The following is a 12,408-nucleotide window of genomic DNA, read 5'->3' as shown; positions in this document are numbered from 1 at the left end:
TTTGTGGATGAAGCATTGTGTCGGGATGCCCATGTAGTTTGCAGCACCGGTTGACATGGCACATAGGGTATGTTGGAGTGCCAGGAGGGAGGGCTCACAGATGGTGAACATTACATAATTGTAGCCCCAAGCGTAATTGAAGACGCTGTGGACCATGGAGTCTGTATTCAGGCTGAGTGCTGGGTGTGTTTATCTGAAATACCACATATTCTCAAGTGTGTAAAGTTCATTTGTTCAATTTGAGGGACAAAATAGAAAAGGTTTGTTTGTTTTTGACTGTACAGGGATGTCTCCTATCCTCTCTCTCTGCCTAGAAGGCCCATAGGTCACCCTCTGGATGGCCGTCATCACCATATTTGCATGTTTACTCTTGACATTTGTCCTCTTATCTGCATGGTCCAGACAAAACCCAGGCCCCTTACCTCAGTCTTTCAAAGCTGATATTTCAGCCAATGCACTGAGGAGTTTGGCTCACAGGCTTTAGCAGCTCGCTTACTTGTCACTGTTTTTCATTGTTCATTTAGACCATTGCTGTTCATTTCTGTGGTTCTTGTGCTTCAGATCAACTGTGTGACTTTCCCTCTGCCCGGAGAAGGTCCAGAGCAGCAGCTCCTAAAGCCCAATGAATGGAGCTACTGTGATTACTTCTGGGTGAGTTTTAACACGGGAGCTACTGTACAGTTATCCTTTGTGATATTTTGATCGTAATGAGAACGACTTTATATAGAAACCTGACTTATTTAGATAAAAACATCTCATCAACAAAAAAAAAGCGAACCAACATCCAAAAATCTTGAACATTACACAGCACAGGTACAGGCATCATCTGAAGCTGGTACCGTCTTGCTGTCCAAAAACCTCTAAAGCATTCAATCCTCTCTCTCCTGCTGTTACTACAAACACGCCTGAACTAACCACAGGCACTCGACTCGCCTCTTCTGTCAAGCCGCGATGTTTGGTCCAAAGCAACACTCCATAGTTACTCTGAGCTGACTTGATTTTTTAAAGCTCAAATACACAGTATCTGACTTGACACTTACTAATACAAATGTGCCTAACAACACAAGAAATATGGATTCTTCACATCAACTAGAAAATGTCCTTCAACGTAAATAACTTCCATTTAATGGATATGGTCTTACATTATCAGTGCACAGTATTTTTACCTCTCACAAGACCATGTCCGTAACAGAATGCTCTTGAGTTGTCGGTTGTCTCGAATGGCTGCATTGACATGGGAGGTTTTGGCATGTAATCATTCATCTTATCTGAAAACATTTTTTTTATTACAAAATTTGGAGAATTGCATGATTTTTCAAAGCACAAAAAGGGCTTATATAGCTAAAAGCGATGAGAGGTATTTTCTAGCCATGCACCTCGTGTAGTAACAGTGGACAGACAATGATAAAGCAGTTGGACCATTATATTTAGATTAACTTATTGCAGACACAGTATTGGTCTGTTGGTATATGTATGAACATCTATCAATATTTAACAAGAAACTGCTGTACAGAAAGATAGATTGTAAAAGATTGTTTGTCATTATTAGATTTTAAAAACGTTAAAATGTTTATATATCAGCCTCAAAAATCCAGGATCATTTGAACTAACAGGTAACACAATTGGAAGTAAGGATGGTGGATAAATGGACATTTTTGTCAGTTGTTGATGACTTTGTAATTGCTTAAGCCAAACCTCAGCCCTAAACTTTTTATTTTACTTAATTCATAGCTTTTTTCCATTTTTTCGTTCCTTCCAGTATGTAAACAAGCTCCACTATATTCCCGTCAACACATATTGTTGATATTGAGAACATGTTTATGTTGGTAAATGTAAAAAGCATTTAAACGCTAAATGTTTACTTCACATTGTATTAAAAAACATGGCTTTGCACTAACAGAAAGCAGTCAATATGCTTTTTGCTAACTGCAAATGGAGCCACCCCTCTTCTGATCGACCAGCTCCTCTGCGAACACACTGATCATTTTATAATGTCTCCCCAGTGGCCCGTGTGATCTTCACTTTCCATACATTTCCATCCAAAATTAGGTTTGTATTGAAAAATCATTAGGCGGCATAATTGGCTGAAATCTGATGCCTGGTTCCTCCTCGTTTACGGCAGTTTGGCTCCTTGTTTGCGGCCTGTTGTGTCATGTTGCTCGTGATGTTTTGTATGTGCACGGACCTGCTGCACGAACCTGCTGTGTCAAAAAAAATCTGGGACCTCAGTTCCTCATGGCCACGCACATTGCTCCTGTCAACAAGACACAGTGCTGCACATCACGAAACCCTGGTTGACAAAAACACACACACAATACTCATCCACCCATCAGTGAGTGACGCACGCGCGCCAACGCATACAGTCCTCAACATGCAAGTATGACTCACATATTTCATGCTCATTGTTTCTGACTCACCACCCAGAGCCCATTCTCACAAACCCCATACATGCTCTCAAATGTAAACAACAAAGAGGCACTACACGATGCTCTGCCCGTGAACTTAAAGCTGTGGTTGTTTATAGCTCCACTACTGTCTTTGAATGATGCTCTCCTCTTCTTCAGACTGACAAGAAAGACCCCCAGGGCACCACCTCTGTGGCAGGATTCGAGGTTCTTCTGCAGAAACAGCTGAAGGGAAAGCAGATGCAGAAAGAGATGGCTGAGTTTATCCATGAGAGGTAGCAGCTTTAAAGTCAGATAAGATTCAGCTCCACTTTTTTTTAACAAAACAGAGAAATGTGGCTTGTTGACAGCAGTTTTAATAAAATAACTGACAAGATAGAGAAACACAGAGCTGCTCTGGACAAAAATATCTTTTTATATGCAATTATGCTAAAGACCTCATCTCTTAAAAGACAAGGCTGGTGATGTATTTATTTCCTTGTAAATTAAAGATGGTTTTAAGGAGCTCATTCACCTACACTTTATTCATTTATTTATACACATGTACTATTGAAAGTCCATTTTGTTGTGTGAAACCACGTCTGATAGTGTCACAAATATACACCGATCAGCCATAACATTATGACCATTAACAGGTGAAGTAAATAACACTGACTATCTCTTGTCCTCACCACCACAGTTTTCATTTCATTTCATTTTTTTCACTGAATGGCCGACACACATTTGCTCTTCCTGACAGTAGAATTATGGAGGCAAATGGCTGCACAGTGAGCTGCAGGGTGGCACGAGCACCAGCCGACTGCTGCATTGACTCTGTGTACACTGTACTAGGCAGGTAGTCGCAATGTTATGGCTGATCTCTATAACACCTCTTGATATTTGTCTCATTCACATCATTGACCTCTTTAGACAGAGTGGGCAGGTCCAAAGCCTTTTTAGATTTTAGTAGAAAAGGCTTCATTTCTAAAGGGATCTGTAGGATGCTGTCCTCAGACTTTTGTTTTAGTAGTGAGGTTTGTAATTTATGCTTGCACCCAGTAATTAAGGGAGCTATAGATCTCAGCTAAGCAACTGCACATACAGCAAGTTGCCTGGTCTCCACTGAACCAGGACCAGGATGTCAAAGGCAACACAGATAATAGGGTCTCTATATAATGAGCTCCACCTTATCCTACAAAAGCTCTTTTGACATCCCTGTCTGAGTTGTGGGGAGTTAATGAAGTTTCCCCTCAGATTACACTGTTACGTTTGACCCCAGAGACCATCTCCCAAATCCTTTTAGAAGATTTCTATTCAGTGCTGACCTTTTTCTGTGTTGTATCACTGGGCTGCTCCATGTTGCAAGTATCCAAACATTAGTTCAGAGAACGAGCTTGGAGACCTTCTTTGACAGATTTACTCGAGCGTGGATGGTAAATGTGAGGCCAGTGTAGGACGTGAATATCACAAAAGGCACACATATGGCTACCCTGGTTGACTTTCCCTTAAGACAAGCACATCTCATTTCCAGCTCTAAGATGGAAACGGAAATGAAATAGTCGCTCTGAAAATAAGCCGTTCTGCAAAACTGCTGGAGATTTAATCACAAGCGCAATGAGATTGTTGACGTGCATGGGTCAGGGCTGTGTGTGCCATTTGGTTTTTAGCTTTTGAAGCAAACTATAGTAGAAAATTTCTGGTGCACTGCCCCCCCACCCCGTGAAATTGTGTGTTTAAGCATTTTTTTTTTCACGCTAGACTAAAGCAGTTTCTGTCCTCGCTTAAGGCAGACAGCTTTTCACATTTTGCTGCTTGTGTTTCAGGATAAAGATTGAGGAGGAATATGCCAAGAACCTCTCCAAGCTGTCTCTCAGCCCCTTGGCAGCACAGGAGGAAGGGTGAGTGCAGTAAACAAAAGCTGTAAGACAAAACATTGTGTGCAGCTCAAAGCTCCCTCTGCAAAACAGGAGATGGTATCAGTATTTAACCAAACTGTATCTAAAGACAGGATATTTTAAAATACTTATTCATGTTCTCATTCTTGTGTCTGCATCATTCAAAGATGGATAACTCATGGAAGAGTGGATGTTTTTCATGTCTGCCAGTAATATGCAGAGAGTAGAGACCTGAAGCGTGTCACTTCTTTTAGCCAACTTTTTCATTTTCTTGTCTTTAACCAAATTTGAGAAACTTTCATTTTACAATACAAAGGTAAAATCGTGACCATGTTAGATCACTGACGTAACAAAACAAACTCATTACACTACACATGCAAAAGGATACAGACAAACAAATGAGTCCTTTGGCTGCTTTTAATCCTTTCCATCTCAAAAAGCCAAACTGATGTTGACCCTGATAAAGGACGTGACCTCTGGTCTGGCAGCCACTGCTTCAGACTTTTAGCTGCCGATAGCTCCTCTATAGCTGGCTGTTTGAAATAACATTAGTAGGTGGCTGGTGGGGCTAGTTTACAGACCGTATTTTGACAACACAGGATAGAGAAGCTGGAATAACAACAGAAGAGCTGTAGTGTCATGGAGGGGGGGCTGTATAGCAGAGGGACCCTATGTCTCATCACTTTATTTATCACAATATGTAAAATCTTGGTTAATGCACCTTTAAACCAGACAGCACTCGGATAGCGCAAACCTCCACCAAGGCAGCTTTGTTTCCATGTAATGCTATTCCAGCTAAGAGAAACGTTCCCATGAAAGTTTGACCCTCATTTTACTATATGATTCCCGTTCCTTGACCATGAAGACCTTCCCCTAGTATTTGGAATCACATTGATGATATCATTAGTTTGAAAGTTATTCATGAAAAACAATATTTTACTAATGGCGGTTTTCTGCAGGATCTAGTTCGGCAACTGTTGAAGATGCATCAAATCTATTTTACTGAGTCATAAGAGTTTCAGCGAGAATTTGATCATAGTTGTAAGTCTGTTGTCTCACAGCAGTGAGTTTTTTATGAGCCCTGTAAATGTGAACATTCTGGATCAGCAGATCCTGAATATGACTTAGATCATATTTTGGTGTGTGGTAGATCTTATGTGGATGTTACCGTGCAGTTTTTGTCCAGGCTATGGAGTTAAAGGCAAAACTATTGAAATTGGCCCTGTTTCACAATGGTGAAGAAGCTATAAAAAAAAATTCCTGGATCCAGATGATGATCTGAACCAGCACCAAAACCTAATGGATTGTTCACCTCTGCAAAACGTTTCCTCCAAATCCATTAATTACTTTTTGAGTTATGCTGTGAACAAACCAAGAAATGCTGGTTAAAACATAACCTCCTTGGAGGAGGTGATTAATCATAAAAGGAGTAGCCTGCCTGCTGTTTTACTTTTGAGGCAGAGAAACATTCATCTCACTTTTGGGAACCTTACTCTCTTCCTGCTGGCTGACAGAGCAGAGGTCCTCATACAGTACATGGGCTCCACTGTTTGTTACTCGTTCCGTAGTGTCGTTTATTTCACATCAATTTTTTTTCTCAGGACTCTCGGAGAAGCCTGGACTCAAATGAAGAAGAGTCTCCATGATGAGGCTGAGGTCCACCTAAAGTTCTCCAACAAGGTAATATGTAATGTTTTTAAAAGATGTATTTATTACAGCTTAATAGAGCTGAAAACCACTAGTCTATTAATGGATTAGTTGACTGACTGGATAGATTTGTTTTGAATAAAAAGTTTTATTTTGATTATCAATCAATGGATTTAATGCCTTTTTCAAGCAAAAATTCTAAACATGCTTTTACATGAGTGGGACTGTTTTTCTTTATTATTTATGCTTGTAAAGTGAAAATCTTTGTTTCAAACTGATGGTCAAATAAGTGAACAAATATAGAGGGTGCCACCTTCTGATCTGGGAAATAATATATTTTTAAACAAAATGATTAATCAAATTGTAGAGATTTTTATGAAAAAAAAAAACATATCTAATGACTTCAGTTAACTTATTTTTGTTTATTTTTCTTACTTAACACAGACAGTGCACAATATTAAAAAGAGAAGAGAATATTAATGTTAATTAAAACACTATATGAGGCAACAGTACACACTGTCAGGTGTTATTTAAAACATAAAACACAGAAGCACATAATATAAGACATACAAAGCAATGACATGGGGAATATTGCCGTTAATAGAAAGATGGACTATAATGTGCAGCATCAAAAGACACTCATTGAAACACAAAATACACACAGTACATAAAATAAAACACTGGCACAGTAAAATCCTTGATAACCTATGTAGTTACCTCAGGATATTTCTCTGAACTGTAAACATCTGGACTCTCATCTCTGTGTGGTTGCCTTTGGCTTGTAGCTTTCTGCTCCTTCAGGTCACACTTTTAATGTTTTCAATCAACTGAAGTAATGGGTACTTGATCTGACCATAACCTGAGGTGACAGGACTTTTTTTTTTACCTCAACCATGTCGCTGCTAACTGAAGAAAATGACCCGCCAGCGATCCGATTGCCGGTGAAGCAGAAACTACACACTGGCCTCAGATGCAGCCTTAAATAAGGCCGAGGCAGCCTCGGAGCTTCCCATAGCCTTCTGTTGTCTAATTAATTAGTTGTGTGTTGTGACAAGTCCCCACCCAGGGCCATGCAGACTCTTTCTTGCTCCACTAGCACTCTGACACTCCATGCCTCAGTGTACAGGGCAGAGGAGAAGGTATCGCACGGTCAGGCAGGGAATGATTCAGCCTTGAGACGTCCCAGCTCATTGTTTTCTCTGAGCTTCTAATAAGCTGCCTTTCATCTATAGCTGCTATTTTAACAATTGGTAATTGACAGATTAACTTATAATGAAATGAATGTTGTTAGTTGCAGCTTTAAAAAGAATTCCCAGCAGAATTAAACACACAATCAGAAATTAGTGTTCACACATGTTTGTTTTTTTCAAATGAAACAACATGCATTCACCTGTGAAATTTATACTTGCTTACTATACACACACTATTATACCTGGAGTATATGTCAGTGTATATATATTCATGTACAGTACATACACACAAAGCACGTGCATGCACATGTGCACAGTCTGTCTCATCTTTCCTGCTATTTTTATCATAAGTCTGTTTTATCCATACACTTGTTTAACTGTGTTAACCTTGATTTAAAAGCCTAACCAGGAACATAGGCTGCAAAATTAGCTTCAGCATTACGCCCTATATGCATTGCATCTCTGACAGAGAGAATGTTACCAAACCATGTTGTACCTTACCAATGGCCAGGAGCTTTGTTTTTCCCAGCTCCACTCTGAGGTGGAGAAACCCTTGCTGACGTTCAGAGGTGACAACTTCAAAAAGGACCTGAAAAAGTACGACCATCACATCGCCGACCTCAGGAAACAACTGGCAAGCCGCTATGCAAGCGTGGAGAAGGTACTGAGTCCACAGATATTAATGAGGTTTTTGAGGTATCAGCCAGTTTACCTGCAGTACAAAATGACACTGTTTACTTACTGGCAAATGCTTCCTTCCAAATGTGTGCAAATTTCTAAAAGTGAGCCTCCAGTGTTAATAATGAAAAGTAATCCAGTAACTCCTACACTTAGGACATCTTGGTACGGTACAGTGCTTTCTCGCTGCTTCACACCTGTGAAATCAGAATGAAGTCAGTTCCTCTGTATTCGCACAGGCAGTTTTTGCTTTTATTTTTGGCTGTTGTCTGGTGGAACAAAGGCATGTCTATCTGTTTAGCATTTATTTAAACATTTCATAAATGGATTATAATGTGCTACCTTGTATATTATAGTTGTAAGTAGATGTGTTTATTAATGTATTTGTCAGAAACTTCAACTCCTCCACTGAAACAGCCATAAGTGGAGGCTGCTGTATAAATAAATATGCATAATAAATCAGATAAGGAATGACAATATAGTAAAACCATTTTAAAAAGCTAAATGTTTTTATAGTTCCATGTTTCGGAAGTGTGAAAATTTGTTGCTTTTTTTTTTTGGTCTTATATTATAGTCAATTATATATTTTTGGGTTTTGGACTAGTTGAACTGAACATTCGATGATGTCGCCGTCAGCCCTGGTATAATCTAATGTGTTTACTGTTTTCCGACCAAACGATTGATTAATTAACTGTGACAATATCACCAGATTTTTCAATAATTAAACTAACCGCTTTTTGGGACTCTGTTATATGCTTAAGAGACGATCTTTAACTGTTGTCTGAAATGTTAAATCCAGTTTGCTGTGGTATTCACACTCCCTGTCTGCAGTTTTTACATCTTTTCTTGTTCAGTGATCACTGAAGTAATTTCAACTATGGAACAGATTTCTGGCCAAAAACAAACTTTAACAACAAACAAACCTGATCAGTGGGTTTACCACATTTTCTTCTCATTGTTGTCCGTTGAAAAAGAGAATTTCTTTGCTTATATATCACTATTACTGCATGTGTAACTTTCAAACAACATGACCTTGGTGAATTTGTGTATGAGCGTGGTGTAGAGAATAAGACGAAAGAGTCAATGATATGGATTAAGAAAAGATAAAAGGATGAGATCAGGGTCTGAGCACGCATGTCAGTAATTACTTTTGCGGTAATGACTTTTGTAATGGACGTAGGCACAGCAGATCTGAGCATTATGATCATGAATGGCTCATTGTTTCAACTTTCACACGTGATGCATGTCTGTGTGTGTGTATGTGCGACAGGCCCGTAAAGCCCTAGCAGACAGGCAGAAAGATCTGGAGGTGAAGACCCAGCAGCTGGAGGTCAAACTCAGCAACAAGACGGAAGAGGACATAAAGAAGGCCCGACGGAAATCCACACAAGCAGGTCAGAGGTTGCAGAGGCAGAGCTCAAATAAGAGACAGTCACAGAAGTGCAGATGTCTGGATGGAAATGTTGAACAGTCTTTAAAAGCACTCGCTATAGAACAGCCTGAAAAGGTTGTTTTTTTTTTTTGCTACAGATTTGTGCCTAACTAACTGGCTGTAGTTTCACTTGTTGGATAAAGGTTTGCATATCGATGTCTCCTGTACTGAAGAATGAGCAACAGAGCTGCTGCACATTATATAACTGTGATAACAAAAGGGCATGCACCTCCCCAAAACAAACTTATTTGCATCAAGTGCCTATACACCAAGGAATAATCCTAGAAGGATAAAAAAATTATAGCATGCACACTGATGCACCACAAAAATGTTTTTATCCAAGCCAAGTTACCATAATACTAAATGTCAATTGTGTTGTACTCTTTATGCTTTATTTAAATCCATTTATGTTTGTGTTACTGGCTGTGCATTTTACTGACATTTTCTCAAAAGTGATATAACATTAGATTATCGAATCAAATATCCTACAGACTGTGTGTATATTACTAATATTTCAAAGTGAAGGTGACAGAAACTAGAAGCACAACAAAAGGCAGAAATGCTACCTGAGATCCACTGTGTTTGACATTTTAATATGAAAGAGGAAGAGTTGATGTTTTTGTCATTCTCAGCTGCAGTTCTGTTCTGTAGAATAGAAAAATGCACAGTGAGAACTTATGTGGCTCCTTGTCTTCTTCCACTGAGTAGATTAGCCACAGTCCACAGCACTAATCAATAGTGCTCATGAGGTGCAGGTAAATTCATGTCAGCCCTGTACTGGTGATCGCTGCTGCTGCCTCGAGGCTGGGCCAGATGTCATTACAGGTCATTGCGCTTGTGCCAGAGACGGGTTCTGTTGTTATCCTCACTGAAGGAACTTTAATAAGCTTCAGTGATGGTGTATTTTTTTACTATTTGACATTTATTTGTTTTAATTCATTACAGTTAAATATTCTGTACACAACACAAGAAAACGTTGCCAGTTTCTTCAATTGTACAAATGTATTATTTCACATTCAAAAAGCCATGATAACAGCAGATACAGATGTCCATATTGCACACAGATTCCTCATTGAATCATTGAGGAGTGGTTTCCTGAGCGCCTCCTGCTGACTGCAGGTTATACTACCACTAATAACAGATGTGCTCAGACAGTGGAAACTGAACGTTCTGTGCTTGTCTTTCTCACCCAGGAGACGACCTGATGCGCTGTGTGGATCTGTACAACCAAACCCAGTCCAAGTGGTTTGAAGAGATGGTCACTACCAGCATGGTAAACCCCGCTCTGCTGAACACAGACAAGAGTGCTGCAGTTTTGTTTTCATTACTTAATTTTACTGTGAACACTTTAGGAGCTAGAGAAGCTGGAGGTTGAACGGATCGAGTGGATTCAGCAGCATTTACGCCAGTATACGACTCTGAGACACGAAACAGACATGTTCAATCAGAGTGTGAGTTTGTATTTCTTTATCTTGCTATTTGCTCTACACACACTATGCTGTTACTGCAAATATGTGCTCTGATATTCTTCAATGTGCTTTTGTTTTTAAAAAAAATATTTTTAACAGGCAAAAACCTCAGGTCTGTCAGTGGCAAAAAGACTGCAGATTATGTAGACTAACATTGTCTTTACATCCTTACTGATTCTTTAATCCATCCTTAATTCTCATACAGTAACAAATGCAGCATGATAAAATAAATCCTTGCACCTTCTCAGCTGCTTTATTTCTGGAAACTCAACTTTGCTTAGTCCTACAAAGTTGACTGATCCAGACTTTATTCTCTGCTTTATTTCCTTGATTTTTTGCTCCCTACATATTGTTTTTTGTTTTTTTGTATTTTTCAGGCCGATATATGTAAATCTAAAAAAAATCTAGATTTATAGTAACTTTCACATCCCATAAATTAAAATCATTATATGAGACTAACACTAAGATGTTGGCTTAATAATAATAAATGAACAAATGTTTGATGGGATCATATTTTGCAGACGGTGGAGCCAGTCGACCAGCTGCTGCAGAACGTGGATCCAGCCAAAGACAGAGAGCTGTGGGTGAAGGAGAATAAAACTGGCGAGGTTCGACCTGTGGATATGGACATATAGACTATCCTGAGCTGGGATCAGCCGTTGTGTCTTCAGTATTATGACATGTCCACACAGTCCCAGAATACTTCTGGTTACACTGATCTAGGGACAGCGCATGTTCTGACTCCTGAGGTCTGCTCGTTCTCTCTCTGATGGAACGAACAGGAGGAAAGGTTCAGGAAACAGTAACGGTTGAAGTACCAGCATGTTCCTTCTAAATTTAAACCCTATCATAATAAACATTAGCTTACTGAATGCTGTTTAACATGTTCTGCTGTTTACCTGTTGTAAAGTTGAGACCATTACAAAAATATATGTTTTTTGAAATGTTGAGTTTCATTCAACACTTCTCCAATTTCAGTGCATCAAACAGAAGTCTGATTATTGATACTACCTTTATTTTAGATACTGGATCATACCAAGATCTTAGAATGAATATGATATATTTTCATATTTTGCTGGTTCATTCTGGTGAAAATGCATGTTTTGAATATCTTTTACTGTGTATGGAGAACTGCACAGTTTGTGGAACCACGGTGATTGTTTTGGTATAGTTCATTGGATTTACAGGTATTCTGTATCTTGAGTCAATTTAAGAGATTTGTCAAAAAAAATTAGACAATGTGCACAGTGTTAATATCCAGTAACCTCAGATGTTTAAAACACACTCACACACACGCAGTGCTTTGGAATGTTAATTTGATCCCGCTCACCACAAGTCCCAACATGTGGTTGGTCAAATTTAGGTCAGGGTCTGTTGTGGAACAGTTCAGTGGAAAAAGGTGGTCTAAGTTACACGGAAACACCTTTTAGTGCCTAACGGTTATATACCTGGAATGTCCTTGATGTATTCTACTCTGCATTGAGTGTATATTTGTACATACAGGCTAGATGTATTTTACTGTCAGATGTTTAACAAGCCCTCCATCTTTGGGCTCATGAGGTGTTTGTACTGTACAATGTTGTTTTGGTTTATTTTCAGTAAGCGTAAAAGGTGGTGACATGCAGCAGAAAGCAACATTTACCAAATCACAGATGAGGTAGGAAGCCACAGATATGGATAGAGCCAGCAGAGCTGAAGCCAACTGACTCATAC

General features: G+C 39.2%; 1 protein-coding gene across 1 annotated transcript in view; it reads left to right on the top strand.

The window, feature by feature from the left end:
• gas7a (growth arrest-specific 7a) overlaps window positions 1–12,400 on the top strand; it is a 36,667-nt gene extending 24,267 nt beyond the window's left edge. The window contains exons 6-14 of the mRNA XM_020604897.1: window positions 562–651; window positions 2,565–2,680; window positions 4,208–4,282; window positions 5,881–5,959; window positions 7,646–7,777; window positions 9,065–9,188; window positions 10,420–10,499; window positions 10,579–10,677; window positions 11,217–12,400. Of these exons, the coding sequence (XP_020460553.1) occupies window positions 562–651; window positions 2,565–2,680; window positions 4,208–4,282; window positions 5,881–5,959; window positions 7,646–7,777; window positions 9,065–9,188; window positions 10,420–10,499; window positions 10,579–10,677; window positions 11,217–11,330 (909 nt within the window). The 3' untranslated portion in view covers window positions 11,331–12,400. The remainder of the gene's footprint in view (window positions 1–561; window positions 652–2,564; window positions 2,681–4,207; window positions 4,283–5,880; window positions 5,960–7,645; window positions 7,778–9,064; window positions 9,189–10,419; window positions 10,500–10,578; window positions 10,678–11,216) is intronic.
• The last annotated feature ends 8 nt before the right edge of the window (window positions 12,401–12,408 follow it).

Source organism: Monopterus albus, unplaced genomic scaffold (genome assembly GCF_001952655.1).
Source record: "Monopterus albus unplaced genomic scaffold, M_albus_1.0 scaffold68.1, whole genome shotgun sequence".
Classification (NCBI taxonomy): domain Eukaryota; kingdom Metazoa; phylum Chordata; class Actinopteri; order Synbranchiformes; family Synbranchidae; genus Monopterus; species Monopterus albus.
The sequence above is the reverse complement of the archived record's forward strand: the minus strand, read 5'-3'. Positions and strand labels throughout refer to the sequence as shown.